This window comes from Saimiri boliviensis, chromosome 12 (genome assembly GCF_048565385.1).
Source record: "Saimiri boliviensis isolate mSaiBol1 chromosome 12, mSaiBol1.pri, whole genome shotgun sequence".
In the NCBI taxonomy this organism is placed as follows: domain Eukaryota; kingdom Metazoa; phylum Chordata; class Mammalia; order Primates; family Cebidae; genus Saimiri; species Saimiri boliviensis.
The window spans coordinates 48,063,524-48,077,454 of NC_133460.1; the positions used below are offsets into that span (position 1 = coordinate 48,063,524).

Genomic DNA, 13,931 nt, shown 5'->3' on the forward strand with positions numbered 1-13,931 from the left:
AATTAAGCCCAGTACCCAATAGTTATTTTTTCTGCTCTTCCCTCCTATCCTCCATCCTCAAGCAGACCTCAGTGTCTGTTGTTTCCTTTGTGTTCATATGTACTCATCATTTAGCCCCCTTGTGAAAACATGTGGTATTTGATTTTCTGTTCCTCCATTAGTTAGCTGAGGATAATGGCCTCCATCTATGTCTTTGCAGAGGACCTGGTCTCATTCTTTTTTATGGCTGCAGAGGTTTCTTAGTTCCTAACTTCTTTGTCCCTAGATCCTTAAACCCTTTGAATCTTCAAAAGCATTGCATTTCCGGGAAGACTGCACTAGTAATTGCTTTAAAATTCTTAACTGATAAAAGATGAGTCTCAGATCAACTATCTTGTTTTCAGAATGCCTTCCAACTTATTTTTGAGATGGAGTCTTGCTCTGTACCCCAGGCTAGAGTGCAATGGCGGCTCACTGCAACCTCGCCTCCCAGGTTCAAGCGATTCTCCTGCCTCAGCCTCCCAAGTAGCTGAGATTACAGGCATGTGCCACCACACCCGGCTAATTTTTGTATTTTTAGAAGAGACAAGGTTTCACAGTGTTGGTCAGGCTGATCTCGAACTCCTGACCTCAGGTGATCCACCCACCTCGGCCTCCCAAAGTGCTGGGATTACAGGTGTGAGTCACCGCCCCCGACCCCTTCCAACTTATTTTATTGTTCTTATGAAATACACTATTAAAGTTCTTAATAAGTGAGGTTAAACCTTGCAAAAATTGTAATACTCAGTTATTCTGCCTTTAAAAAATGGCACTACTCAACTGTTCTTGACTTAGAGAAAAATAGTATTTTGACATGATTTAATCTCAAATACATGGTGATTCCAATTAAAGTGAGTGTTTTGAATTACAATCTCATACAGATTATTTTAACTTGGCCTAAGTCAAGTTTATATTTCAGAATTTAAAAATTTCTTGTTTCATATTAATTCTTTTTACTTTCTGGTAATAATAATACACTTTGCTATTACCAGAAAAACCGTATGTCAAAGTGCTTGGTCCTTCATGGTCTTTGTGCCTAAGGCAGATTGTCCCATCAACAGTGCTTCTCATATTAGGGAATATATCTATGAATTGGATTGATGGCCAGTGATATTTTTTTTGTTTTTTTTTTTTTTTTTTTTTTGAGGCGGAGTTTCTCTCTTGTTACCCAGGCTGGAGTGCAATGGTGCGATCTCGGCTCACCGCAACCTCCGCCTCCTGGGTTCAGGCAATTCTCCTGCCTCAGCCTCCTGAGTAGCTGGGATTACAGGCACACGCCACCATGCCCAGCTAATTTTTTGTATTTTTAGTAGAGACGGGGTTTCACCATGTTGACCAGGATGGTCTCGATCTCTTGACCTCGTGATCCACCCGCCTCGGCCTCCCAAAGTGCTGGGATTACAGGCTTGAGCCACCGCGCCCGGCCCGATATTTTTTGATACAAGTAGCATACTGCTGATTCTGTAGCATGGTAATCTTCCCTTTTTAGAGATATGTAGGGTTTTACTATGGGTGCTATTCCTAGGAAATAATAACAACCAAAAATTCAGTTTCTGTATTTTTACTAAAAGTAGTTAAGAGCCGGGCGCGGTGGCTCACGCCTGTAATCCCAGCATTTTGGGAGGCTGAGGCGGGTGGATCACGAGGTCAAGAGATCGAGACCATCCTGGTCAACATGGTGAAACCCTGTCTCTACTAAAAATACAAAAATTAGCTGGGCATGGTGGCGCGTGCCTGTAATCTCAGCTACTCAGGAGGCTGAGGCAGGAGAATTGCCTGAACCCAGGAGGCGGAGGTTGTGGTGAGCCGAGATCGCGCCACTGCACTCCAGCCTGGGTAACAAAAACGAAACCCCGTCTCAAAAAAAAAAAAGAAAAAAGTAGTTAAGTGCCTATCATTGAATGAGTTACTTATATATGAGGTCTGCAGTTGTTAGAAATACTTGTAGAAAACTTTATACTCTTTGTGATCTCTGTTACTTTTCACATTTTTCTTAAAAATAAAATAAATAACTGGGCTGGGTGCAGTGGCTCATGTCTGCAATCTTACCACTTCGGGAGGCCGAGGCAAAAGGATTGCTCCAGCTCAGGAGTTCCAAGACTAGCCTGGGCAACATAGCAAAACTTTGTTTCTGTTTAAAAAATAAGTAAGTAGAATAACTTTTACAGGAATTATTTCTTTTATAAAGTATCTATGAAACAAGAATTCTAATTGATCCTTTTCTGTGTGTGTGTATTTTTCTATTTCCAGTTACAGCAACCCCAGCAAACCCTTTTAACCCAGGTTAGTTGGTGTTACTTTATTTGTTTTGGATGTCTGAATGAACAGTAACTAAAGCTTTATTCCCATTCTACTTTTTCTTTCAGTGTTTAGTTACTTACTAGATTCACATACTGGTTTAGGAATATAATGCTAAATAAAGGTCGAAGTGTGCTGTTTTATCTTTGATGGTTTCTGATTGTAGGTTCAGCTGTGATATAGCTTGAATAAATATGAGATTTTATTTTAAACTTAATACTGATATTTTGTTAATACTGATTTTTGTAGCCGTTTTCTTTTGGAAAATTTCTGCATATTATTTCTTTTTTAGCTCTACCTTAGCAGGGAAAGTTACTGTGTAATATTATCTGCTTAATTTTTTAGCAACATTGAACAGTTTTGAACTTTTGATATGTAGTGCTACCTTAGGCTTTACAGACTATAGTATCTTTCACATATTATTTTTCTATTTTTACAACCTTTCGAAATTGTAAAAAGCATTTTTAGCTTATAAATTATGCAAAAACAGCCTATAGGCTTGTCTTTGCCATCAGGTCATAGTTTGTGGATCCCTTGTTAATACTTAGAGTGAAATACTATGCAGCGGTTAAAACAAAACTGTATATGAACTGATATGGAATGATATTTCAGATAATCTGAAATAGAAGTAAAGGTATAGTCCAGTATGTATTACATGCTTCCGTTTATCTGTATGCATATTTGAACCAAACATTTCCAGGAGGCTTTCTAGTAATAACTAGAACAGTGGTTGCTTCATGTTTAGGGAACTGCATAGCTGAGGAGTAGGGATAGGAGAGAAGCTTTTCACTGTATATCCTTTTGGTTTTTTTTTTTTTTTGAGACAGAGTGTCGCTCTTGTTACCCAGGCTGGAGTGCAATGGCACGATCTCGGCTCACCGCAACCTCCGCCTCCTGGGTTCAAGCAATTCTCCTGCCTCAGCCTCCTGAGTAGCTGGGACTACAGGCACGCGCCACCATGCCCAGCTAATTTTTCGTATTTTTAGTAGAGACGGGGTTTCACCACGTTGACCAGGATGGTCTCGATCTCTCGACCTCGTGATCCACCCGCCTCGGCCTCCCAAAGTGCTGGGATTACAGGCTTGAGCCACTGCGCCCGGCCTGTTTGTTTTTTTGAGAAGGAGTCTTGGTCTGTCAACCAGGCTGGAGTGCAATGGCACAATCTTGGCTCACTGCAGTCTCCACCTCCTGGGTTTAAGCAGTTCTGCCTCAGCCTCCCGAGTAGCTGGGACTACAGGTGCCTGCCATCATGCCCAGCTAATTTTTGTGTTTTTGGTAGAAACAGGCTTTCACCATATTGGTCTGGCTGGTCTTGAACTCCTGACCTCAGATGATCCGCCTGCCTCAGCCTCCCAAAGTGCTGGGATTACAGGCATAAGCCACTGTGCCCGGCCCACTGGATAACCTTTTGTACCTTTTTAGTCTTGAATCTCTTTTGTCTTAAAATTAAAGTACACTTCAGGCCGGGCGCAGTGGCTCAAGCCTGTAATCCCACCACTTTGGGAGGCCGAGGCAGGTGGATCATGAGGTCAAGATATCGAGACCATCCTGGTCAACATGGTGAAACCCCGTTTCTACTAAATATACAAAAAAATTAGCTGGGCATGGTGGCGTGTGCCTATAATCCCAGCTACTCAGGAGGCTGAGGCAGGAGAATTGCCTGAACCCAGGAGGCGGAGGTTGCGGTGAGCCGAGATCGCACCATTGCACTCCAGCCTGGGTAACGAGCGAAACTCCATCTCAAAAAAAATAAATAAATAAAATAAAATACACTTCAATTGAGAAATCAACCTGTTTTTATTAAAGAACTACAATTAGCACCTAACTCATATTTTCAGTCATCAATGGAGTAGAATTTCCAAGTAAGTAGAAAAAGTGTAGAATTTCTTTTGTTGAAATGCTGTTTCCCTAAATGTACTCATAACACATTACTTGTGTCTTAAGATATTAAAGAAATTACATGAGAAAATAATTTTGTGGTCAAAGTTTAAGGAATGCTGAGTTCCTTTACTAAGGACTTTCCTGAGCCTTTATTATGCTAGTATGGATTTTGAATTAGTAAGAATACTTATCTAAGGGAGCTTGATGAAATAGGTTAAAAATAATTTATAGTTTAGTTTTAGACTTGAGTCTCACTTTCAAGATGTACATGTATATTTTCTAACATAATATAAAATTTTGAACATTCTGGGTTAATTTCAATTTTTATATCATTTCAAATCATTACCTTAATTTGATGTTGGTTTTGCCTTATAGCCAGCTGTTGCACTGCCTACAAGCCTTAGCCTGTCTACTCCTCAGCCTACAGCACAAATAACTGTATCATATCCAACACCAAGGTCCAGTCAGCAGCAAACCCAGCCTCAGAAGCAGCGTGTTTTCACAGGGGTGGTTACAAAACTACATGACACATTTGGATTTGTGGATGAAGATGTATTCTTTCAGCTTAGGTAACCTTAATTAGATCTTGTCACATGGAACATATTTATTTTATAATAAATACATGGCTTCTTGTGTTTATCATAAAACACCTGTTTAGTTGTGGCAAAGATTATAATTTAGCTATAATTTTCCTTTCTTTTCCTTCTTGAGACAGTCTTGCTATTTAGCCCAGGCTGGACACAGTCGTGCACTCTTGGTCGGCTCACTGTAGCCTCTGCCTCCTGGGTTCAAGCAATTTTCTTGCCTCAGCCTTCAAAATAGCTGGGATGGCCGGGCGCGGTGGCTCAAGCTTGTAATCCCAGCACTTTGGGAGGCCGAGGCGGGTGGATCACGAGGTCAAGAGATCGAGACCATCCTGGTCAACATGGTGAAACCCTGTCTCTACTAAAAAAAATACAAAAAATTAGCTGGGCATGGTGGCACATGCCTGTAATCCCAGCTACTCAGGAGGCTGAGGCAGGAGAATTGCCTGAACCCAGGAGGCGGAGGTTGCGGTGAGCCGAGACCGCGCCATTGCACTCCAGCCTGGGTAACAAGAGCGAAACTCCGTCTCAAAAAAAAAAAAAAAGAAATAGCTGGGATGACTGGCGTGCACCACCACTCAGCTAACTTTTGTGTCTTTAGTAGAGAACAGGGAATTTCAAATTTCACCATGTCGGCCAGGCTGGTCTCAAACTCCTGACCTCAAGTGATCTACCTGCCTTGGTCTCCCAAAGTGCTGGAATTTCAGGCTTGAGCCACTGCGCCTGTCCAGTTTAGCTATAAGTTTCTATTTTATTTTTTCCTAAAGAAACTCAAGTGTGAAATTTTGTTTTCTTTGTTTCTTTTTTTTTTAAGACAGAGTCTCATTCTGTCACCCAGGCTGGAGTGCAGTGGCGCAATCTCAGCTCACTGTAACCTCTGCCCCCTGGGTTTAAGTGAGTCTCCTGCTTAGCCTCCCAAGTAGCTGAAACAACAGACCTGTGTCACCATGTCTAGCTAATTTTTTTTTTTTCTTTTTTTTTTGAGAAGGAGTTTCACTCTTGTTACCCAGGCTGGAGTGCAATGGCAAGATCTCGGCTCACCGCAACCTCTGCCTCCTGGGTTCAGGCATTCTACTGCCTCAGCCTCCTGAGTAGCTGGGATTACAGGCACATGCCACCATGCCCAGCTAATTTTTGTATTTTTAGTAGAGACTGGGTTTCACCATGTTGACCAGGATGGTCTCGATCTCTTGACCTTGTGACCCACCCAAAGTGCTGGGATTACAGGCTTGAGCCACCGCGCCCGGCCCAATTTTTGTATTTTTTAGTAAAATGGGGATTCACCATGTTGGCCAGGCCAATCTCAAACTCCTGACCTCAGGTGATTTGTATGCCTCAGTCCCCCAAAGTTCTAGGATTATAGACATGAGCCATCACACCTGGCCAGTTTAGCTATAATTCTGTATTTTTTCCTGAAGAAGCTCAAGTGTGGAATTTTTTATTTTAATCATCCAGCTCGTATTATATTGTACTTTAGGCCTTTTGTGGTGGAGATTGTGATAAAAGATATCTCGATTATTGAACAAACTACTTACTGAGAATTCTTCATAAATGTTTTATAAGAGTTAAGTGACGGTTCTAACAATGTTCCTGGGTAGACATAACTGTGTGTGGGGTGTTGAAATCTAATTCTGAAACAGAATCTTTCATTTGACACGTCTAATGACATAATACAGATTTTAAAATTGTTTTTTAGTCAGGCGTGGTGACTTGTCCTTGTAATCTCAGTTTCTCAGGAGGCCAAAGTAGGTAGATGGCTTGAGGCTAGGAGGTCCAGACCAGCCTAGGCAACGTAATGGTGAGACCCCAGCTCTAAAAACAAAAATATTAACATTGAAAAAGTTAATAGGGTCAAATGATTGATGAACTGACATTAAAATATTTATTTCTTAAAAAAATTCTTTTTCGACATTTAAATTAGTACTTTTATAGCTTTGTAGTGTTTGTAGGAAATACTGTACTATGTTTTTCTGTGAAGGGGATTCCTGTTTTTTGTCTTTTCTGCATTTATTTCATCATTTGAAAGCCCAAAGCAAATCTTAGTGTTGGGTTATAAAAATAAATAAAGGAGAGAGAGAGGTAATGTTAGGGAAATACGGGGTGGTAAGTTATTAACCTCACTTTAAACTCGTGTTTATATTATAAGGGTGAAATATCTGTTTTGAAACGAGTCTAGGGAGTATATCTATTTATCTACTTTTTTTTTTGTTTTTGAGACAGGGTCTTGCTTTATCATCCAGGCTGGAGTGCAGTGGTGCAATCATAGTGAACTGCAGTGTTGAATTCCTGGGCCTAAGTAATCTCCCACCTCAGCCTCCCATGTCTCTGGGCCATCAGGCGTGTACCACCGCTTCTGGCTATTTTATTTTATTTTTTGAGGTGGGGTCTCCATCTTTCACCCAGGTTGGGGTCCAGAAGTGTAGTCATAGCTCACTGCAGCCTCAAATTTCTTGTTCAAGGAATCCTGCTGCTTCAGCTTCTCGAGTAACTGGGACTGTAGGCACATGCCACCACACCCAGCTATTTTTTTTTCCTTCAGATTTAGACCTAAAAGCTAATTTTTATTTATTTTTTATTTTATATTTTATTTATTTATTTATTTATTTATTTATTTATTTATTTATTTTTTGAGACGGAGTTTCGCTCTTGTTACCCAGGCTGGAGTGCAATGGCGCGATCTCGGCTCATTGCAACCTCTGCCTCCTGGGTTCAGGCAATTCTCCTGCCTCAGCCTCCTGAGTAGCTGGGATTACAGGCACGCGCCACCATGCCCAGCTAATTTTTTGTATTTTTAGTAGAGACGGGGTTTCACCTTGTTGACCAGGATGGTCTTGATCTCTCGACCTCATGATCCACCCGCCTCCGCCTCCCAAAGTGCTGGGATTACAGGCTTGAGCCACCATGCCCGGCTATTTTATTTATTTATTTATTTTTTTGAGACGGAGTTTCGCTCTTGTTACCCGGTCTGGAGTGCAATGGCGTGATCTTGGCTCACTGCAACCTCCGCCTCCTGGGTTCAGGCAATTCTCCTGCCTCAGCCTCCTGAGTAGCTGGGACTACAGGCTCGCGCCACCATGCCCAGCTAATTTTTTGTATTTTTAGTAGAGACGGGGTTTCACCATGTTGACCAGGATGGTCTCGATCTCTTGACCTCGTGATCCGCCCGCCTCGGCCTCCCAAAGTGCTGGGATTACAGGCTTGAGCCACCGTGCCCGGCCAAAAAGCTAATTTTAAAATTTTTTTGTTGAAACATGTTTTCGCAATGTTGCCCAAGCTGGTCTTAAACTCCTGACCTCAGACAATTGTTTTGGTTTTTTTTTTTTTTTTGAGACGGAGTTTTGCTCTTGTTACCCAGACTGGAGTGCAATGGCGCAATCTCGGCTCACCGCAACCTCCGCCTCCTGGGTTCAGGCAATTCTCCTGCCTCAGCCTCCTGAGTAGCTGGAATTACAGGCACGCGCCACCATGCCCAGCTAATTTTTTGTATTTTTAGTAGAGATGGGGTTTCACCATGTTGACCAGGATGGTCTTGATCTCTCGACCTCGTGATCCACCCGCCTCGGCCTCCCAAAGTGCTGGGATTACAGGCTTGAGCCACCGTGCCCGGCCCCTTGTTTTGGTTTTTAAAGTTTTTCTTTTTTTATTATTATGTTTTTGAGACGGAGTCTCACTGTATCACCCAGGCTGGAGTTGCAGTGGTACGATTTTGGCTCACTGTGACCTCCACTTCTCAGGTACAAGTAATTTGCACCCTACTAATTTTTGTATTTTTAGTAGAGATGGGGCTTTACCATGTTAGCCAGGCTGGTATCAATCTCCTTAAGTGATCTGCCCATCTTGGCCTCCCAAAGTTCTGGGATTACAGGCGTGAGCCACTGTGCACATACCCCAGCTACTTTTTTTAAATTGTTTTTTTATTTATTTTTGTTTGAGATTGAGTCCTGCCTGTCATCCAGCCTAGCGTGTAGTGGCATGATCTCAGCTCACTGCAACCTCTACCTCCCAGGTTCAAGCCATTCTCCTGCCTCGGCCTCCTGAGTAGCCGGGATTACAGGTGTGTGCTGTCACACCTGGCTAATTTTTGTATTTTTACTAGAAATGGGGTTTCACCACATTGGTCAGGCTGGTTCTGAACTTCTCGCCGCAAGTGATTGGCTCACCTTAGCCTCCCAAAGTGCTAGGATTACAGGCATGAACCACTGCACCCGGCCCCATCTACATTTTTTTTTTTTTTTTTTTTTTTTTTTTTGAGACGGAGTTTCGCTCTTGTTACCCAGGCTGGAGTGCAATGGCGCGATCTCGGCTCACCGCAACCTCCGCCTCCCGGGTTCAGGCAATTCTCCTGCCTCAGCCTCCTGAGTAGCTGGGATTACAGGCACGCGCCACCACGCCCAGCTAATTTTTTGTATTTTTAGTAGAGACGGGGTTTCACCATGTTGACCAGGATGGTTTCGATCTCTCGACCTCGTGATCCACCCTCCTCGGCCTCCCAAAGTGCTGGGATTACAGGCTTGAGCCACCGCGCCCGGCCCCCATCTACATTTTAAAGAGCTTTTCAGGCTTCCGTTTCTGATATAGTTTACTGTTACTTATTTATTTATTATTTTTGAGATATGGTTTACTTCAAAGTACTAAGTATGTACGTCATTTTGGGGAGAAATCTCTTTTAATTGTATTTATATTTAACTTTCTTTCTTTCTTTCTTTCTTTTTTTTTTTTTTTTTTTTACAGTGCTGTCAAAGGGAAAACCCCCCAAGTAGGTGACAGAGTATTGGTTGAAGCTACTTATAATCCTAATATGCCTTTTAAGTGGAACGCACAGAGAATTCAAACACTACCAAATCAGGTACATAAAATATTGAGTTAGGTATTATAGAAACTTGGCAAATGAGTCTTCTAATTCACAAAGATTTTTCTTATTCTTCAATTTTTAAATTTAAGAATCAGTCGCAAACCCAGCCGTTATTAAAGACTCCTCCTGCTGTGCTTCAGCCAATTGCACCACAGTCAACATTTGGTGTTCAGACTCAGCCCCAGCCCCAGTCACTGCTGCAAGCACAGATTTCAGCAGCTTCTATTACACCACTATTGCAGACTCAACCACAGCCCTTATTACAGCAGCCTCAGCAGAAAGGTATCTTTGCTTTTGTTTCAGACTAATATATAGCTTTTTAGTTGTTAATAATATAAATATGCTTTTAATTACAAAAAGGCAGGGATTTCAAGAAAATTTGAAGCTTAAAAATCCTAAATAGGGCTGGGCGTGGTGGCTCAAGCCTATAATCCCAGCACTTTGGGAGGCTGAGGCGGGTGGATCACAAGGTCGAGAGATCGAGACCAACCTGGTCAACATGGTGAAACCCCGTCTCTACTAAAAATACAAAAAATTAGCTGGGCATGGTGGCGCATGCCTGTAATCCCAGCTACTCAGGAGGCTGAGGCAGGAGAATTGCCTGAACCCGGGAGGTGGAGGTTGCGGTGAGCCGAGATCGCGCCATTGCACTCCAGCCTGGGTAACAAGAGCGAAACTCCGTCTCAAAAAAAAAAAAAAAAAAAAAAAAATCCTAAATAGGACACTTCTACTTTCATAGGTGTATGAAACTTTTTAAATTGCTCTTAGTGATAAGAAATTCAAAGATATGCTCTTGTGGACTTAAATATCCACAGTATTAAATTATTTATCGAATCATACCACATCAGATGAATTTGCTGAGTTTAAAATTTTTCTTTGAAAATTGATTGATTGAACTTGAGACATGTTCTTTTTTTTTTTTTTTTTTTTGAGACGGTGCCTCACTGTGTTGCCCAGGCTGCAGTGCAAGGACCTGATCTTGGCTCTCTGCAACCTCAGCCTCCCAGGTTCAAGCAATTCTTCTGTCTCAGCCTCCCGAGTAGCTGAGATTACAGGCACCTGCCACCACGCCCAGCTAATTTATATATTTTCAGTAGATAACGGGGTTTCGCCATGTTGGCCAGGCTGGTCCCGAACTCCTGACTTCTAGTGATCTGCTCTCTTTGGCCTCCCAAAGTGCTAGGATTATACGTGTGAGCCACTGTGCCCAGTCCAGATGTGTTCTTATGAAAACATTGTTTAAGATGTTAAGTAGGGCCGAGTGCAGTGGCTTATGCTGTAATCCCAGCACTTTAGGAGACCAAGGCCGGTGGATCACCTGAGGTCTGGAGTTTGAGACCATCCTGGCCAACATGGTGAAACCCCGTCTCTACTAAAAATACAAATATTAGCTGGGCGTGGTGGTGGGCACCTGTAATCCCAGCCACTCGGGAGGCTGAGGCAGGAAAATTGCTTGAACCCAGGAGGTGGAGGTTGCAGCAAGCCCAGATCGCACTGTTGCCCTCTACCTTGGGCATTAAGAGCGAAACTCCATCTCAAAAAAAGAAAAAGATGATAGGTAGCCTTAGCTTATAGAAGCCTACTTAATTGGCATTTAAAAAATGTCGTGCTGTGACATATTCTTTTGTTGTTTTTTTCTTTTTTTTTTTTTTTTTTTTGAGACGGAACCCAGGCAGGAGTTCAGTGGCACAATCTTGGCTCACTGCAAACTGTGCTTCTTGGGGGTCAATCGATTCCCTTGACTCAGCCTACTGAGTAGCTGGAACTACAGGTGGGCGCCAACACAGTCTGCTAATTTTTGTATATTTATTAGAGACGAGGTTTCACCATCGTGTCCAGGCTGTTCTTGAACTCCTGACCTCGTGGTCCACCGTCCTTGGCGTCTCAGAGTGCTACAATTACAGGTGTGAGCTACCATGCCTGGCCCTTTTGTTGTTTCTTTTGAAACAGGGCTTCTCTCTGTTCCCAGGGCTAGAGTGCAGTGGTATAATCTTGACTCACTGCAACCTCCGCCTCCCCGGCTCAAGTGATCCTGCTGTCTCAGTTCCACTGAGTAGCTGAGACTGCAGGTTCACACCACTCTGCCAGCCTAAATTTTGTATATTTTGTATAGACAGGGTTTCACCATGATACTCAGGCTGCATTTTCTTTTTTTCTTTCTTTTTTTTGAGACAAAGTTTCTCAGGCATAGATGCAGTGGTGTGATCTCAGCTTGCTGTAGCCTCAACCTCTTGGGCTTAAGCAATCCTCCCTCCCCAGCCCTCCTCTAATTTTTGTATCTTTTTGTAGAGACTGGGTTTTGCCATGTTGCCCAAGCTGGTCTTGAACTCCTGGAGTCAAGTAATCGGCCTGCCTTGGCCTCCCAAAGTGCTGGGATTACAGGTGTGAGCCACTGCTCCCATCCTGCATTTTCTTTGTCATTGTAAATGATGATGACACATAGCAAAATGATGACAGATTACAATGTAAATGAACACCTGTGTAATTACTACTCAGGTCAAAAAAAATACGACACTGTGGCTGGTATCAGGGCGGTGGCTCACGCCTGTAATCCCAGCACTTTGGGAGGCTGAGTTGGACAAATTGCTTGAGCTCAGGAGTTCAAGATCAGCCTGGGCAACTTGGTGAGACCCCATCTCTACTAAAAATCCAAAGAAGTAGCCAGGCGTGGTGATGTGCATCTGTAGTTCCAGCTACTTGGGTGCTGAGGTGGGAAGACCACTTGAGCCTAGGGGTGGAAGTTGCAGTGAGCCAAGATTACGCAGCTGCACTCCAGCCTGGGTGACAGAGGAAGTCCCTGTCTCAAAAAAAAAGAAAGCTATTTGTAACTTTTTTTCTTTATTAATAGTTTTTTTCTATAAGTATGCATCCTACGGCCGGGCGCGGTGGCTCAAGCCTGTAATCCCAGCACTTTGGGAGGCCGAGGCGGGTGGATCACGAGGTCAAAAGATCGAGACCATCCTGATCAACATGGTGAAACCCCGTCTCTACTAAAAATACAAAAAATTAGCTGGGCATGGTGGCGCATGCCTGTAATCCCAACTACTCAGGAGGCTGAGACAGGAGAATTACCTGAACCCGGGAGGCGGAGGTTGCGGTGAGCCGAGATCGCGCTATTGCACTCCAGCCTGGGTAACAAAAGCGAAACTCCGTCTCAAAAAAAAAAAAAAAAAAAAAGTATGCATCCTTGCTCGGTTTTGAACCTAATGTGTAATTCCACTTTTATGATCTTCTGTGTAAGACTTTTTTTTTTTTGAGACTGAGTCTTGCTCTTAGGCTGGAGCTCACAGCATCCTCCACCTTCTGGGTTGAAGCAGTTCCCCTGCCTCAGCCTCCTGAGTAGCTGGGATTATAGGCATGCACCACCACTCCTGGCCAGTATTTTTAGTAGAGATGGAGTTTCACCATGTTGGCCAGGCTGGTCTCAAAATTCTGACCTCTGACCTCAAATGATCTGCCCACCTTGACTCCCAAAGTTTTGGGATTACATGAGCCACTATGCCTGGCCCATTTTATTTTTGTTTTTTTGAGACACTCTTGCTCTGTCACTCAGGCTGGAGTGCAGTGGTATGATCTCAGCTCACTGCAAATTCCGCCCCCAGGGTTCAAGTGATTCTCCTGCCTTAGCTTCCTGACTAGCTGGGATTACAGGCATCTGCCACTACTCCTGGCTCATTTTTGTATTTTTAGTAGAGATAGAGTTTCACCATATTGGCTAGGCTGGTTGAAATCCTGACCTTGTGATCCGCCCATCTCAGCCTCCCAAAGGGCTGGGATTACAGGCATTAGCCACCATGCCTGGCCGTTTTTTGATTTAGTAGCAATGAGGGAAACCCTTGCTAGGGTTTCCCAAGCTGGTCTTGAACTTTTGGTTTCAGGCAGTCCTACCACCTCACCCTACTAAAGTGTTGAGATTGTAGGTCTGAGCCACTGCACATGGTTGATTTTTCTATTCAATCATTCTGCTTATGGTCACTAATAGTTGTCCTTATTCTGTGGGGATGAGCTCTTTATCTATTGGGGAAGTTCCCTGTATCATTGTACAGAGTAAGGAGTTTGGGGGCAAAACTCATATTGAGTGGTGGCAACCACATCTAGCCAATAATTTCCTTTTTTTTTTTTTCGAGATGGAGTCTCACCTGCCTCAATTCTCCTGCCTCAGCCTCCTGAGTAGCTGAGATTCCTCCTGAGTAGCCTGCCACAATACCCAGCTGATTTTTGTACCTTTTAGTATAGATTTGGTTTTACCATGTTTGCCAGGCTGATCTTGAACTCCTGACCTTCAGGTGATCCACTCC

General features: G+C 43.2%; 1 protein-coding gene across 4 annotated transcripts in view; it reads left to right on the forward strand.

The window, feature by feature from the left end:
- Positions 1-13,931, forward strand: part of CCAR1 (cell division cycle and apoptosis regulator 1) — an 81,246-nt gene that overhangs the window by 27,110 nt on the left and 40,205 nt on the right. For all 4 annotated transcript variants that reach the window (XM_074382336.1, XM_039478052.2, XM_074382337.1 and 1 more), the window contains 4 exons: positions 2,269-2,301; positions 4,573-4,766; positions 9,513-9,627; positions 9,723-9,915. In XM_074382336.1, coding sequence (XP_074238437.1) covers positions 2,269-2,301; positions 4,573-4,766; positions 9,513-9,627; positions 9,723-9,915 — 535 coding nt within the window. The remainder of the gene's footprint in view (positions 1-2,268; positions 2,302-4,572; positions 4,767-9,512; positions 9,628-9,722; positions 9,916-13,931) is intronic.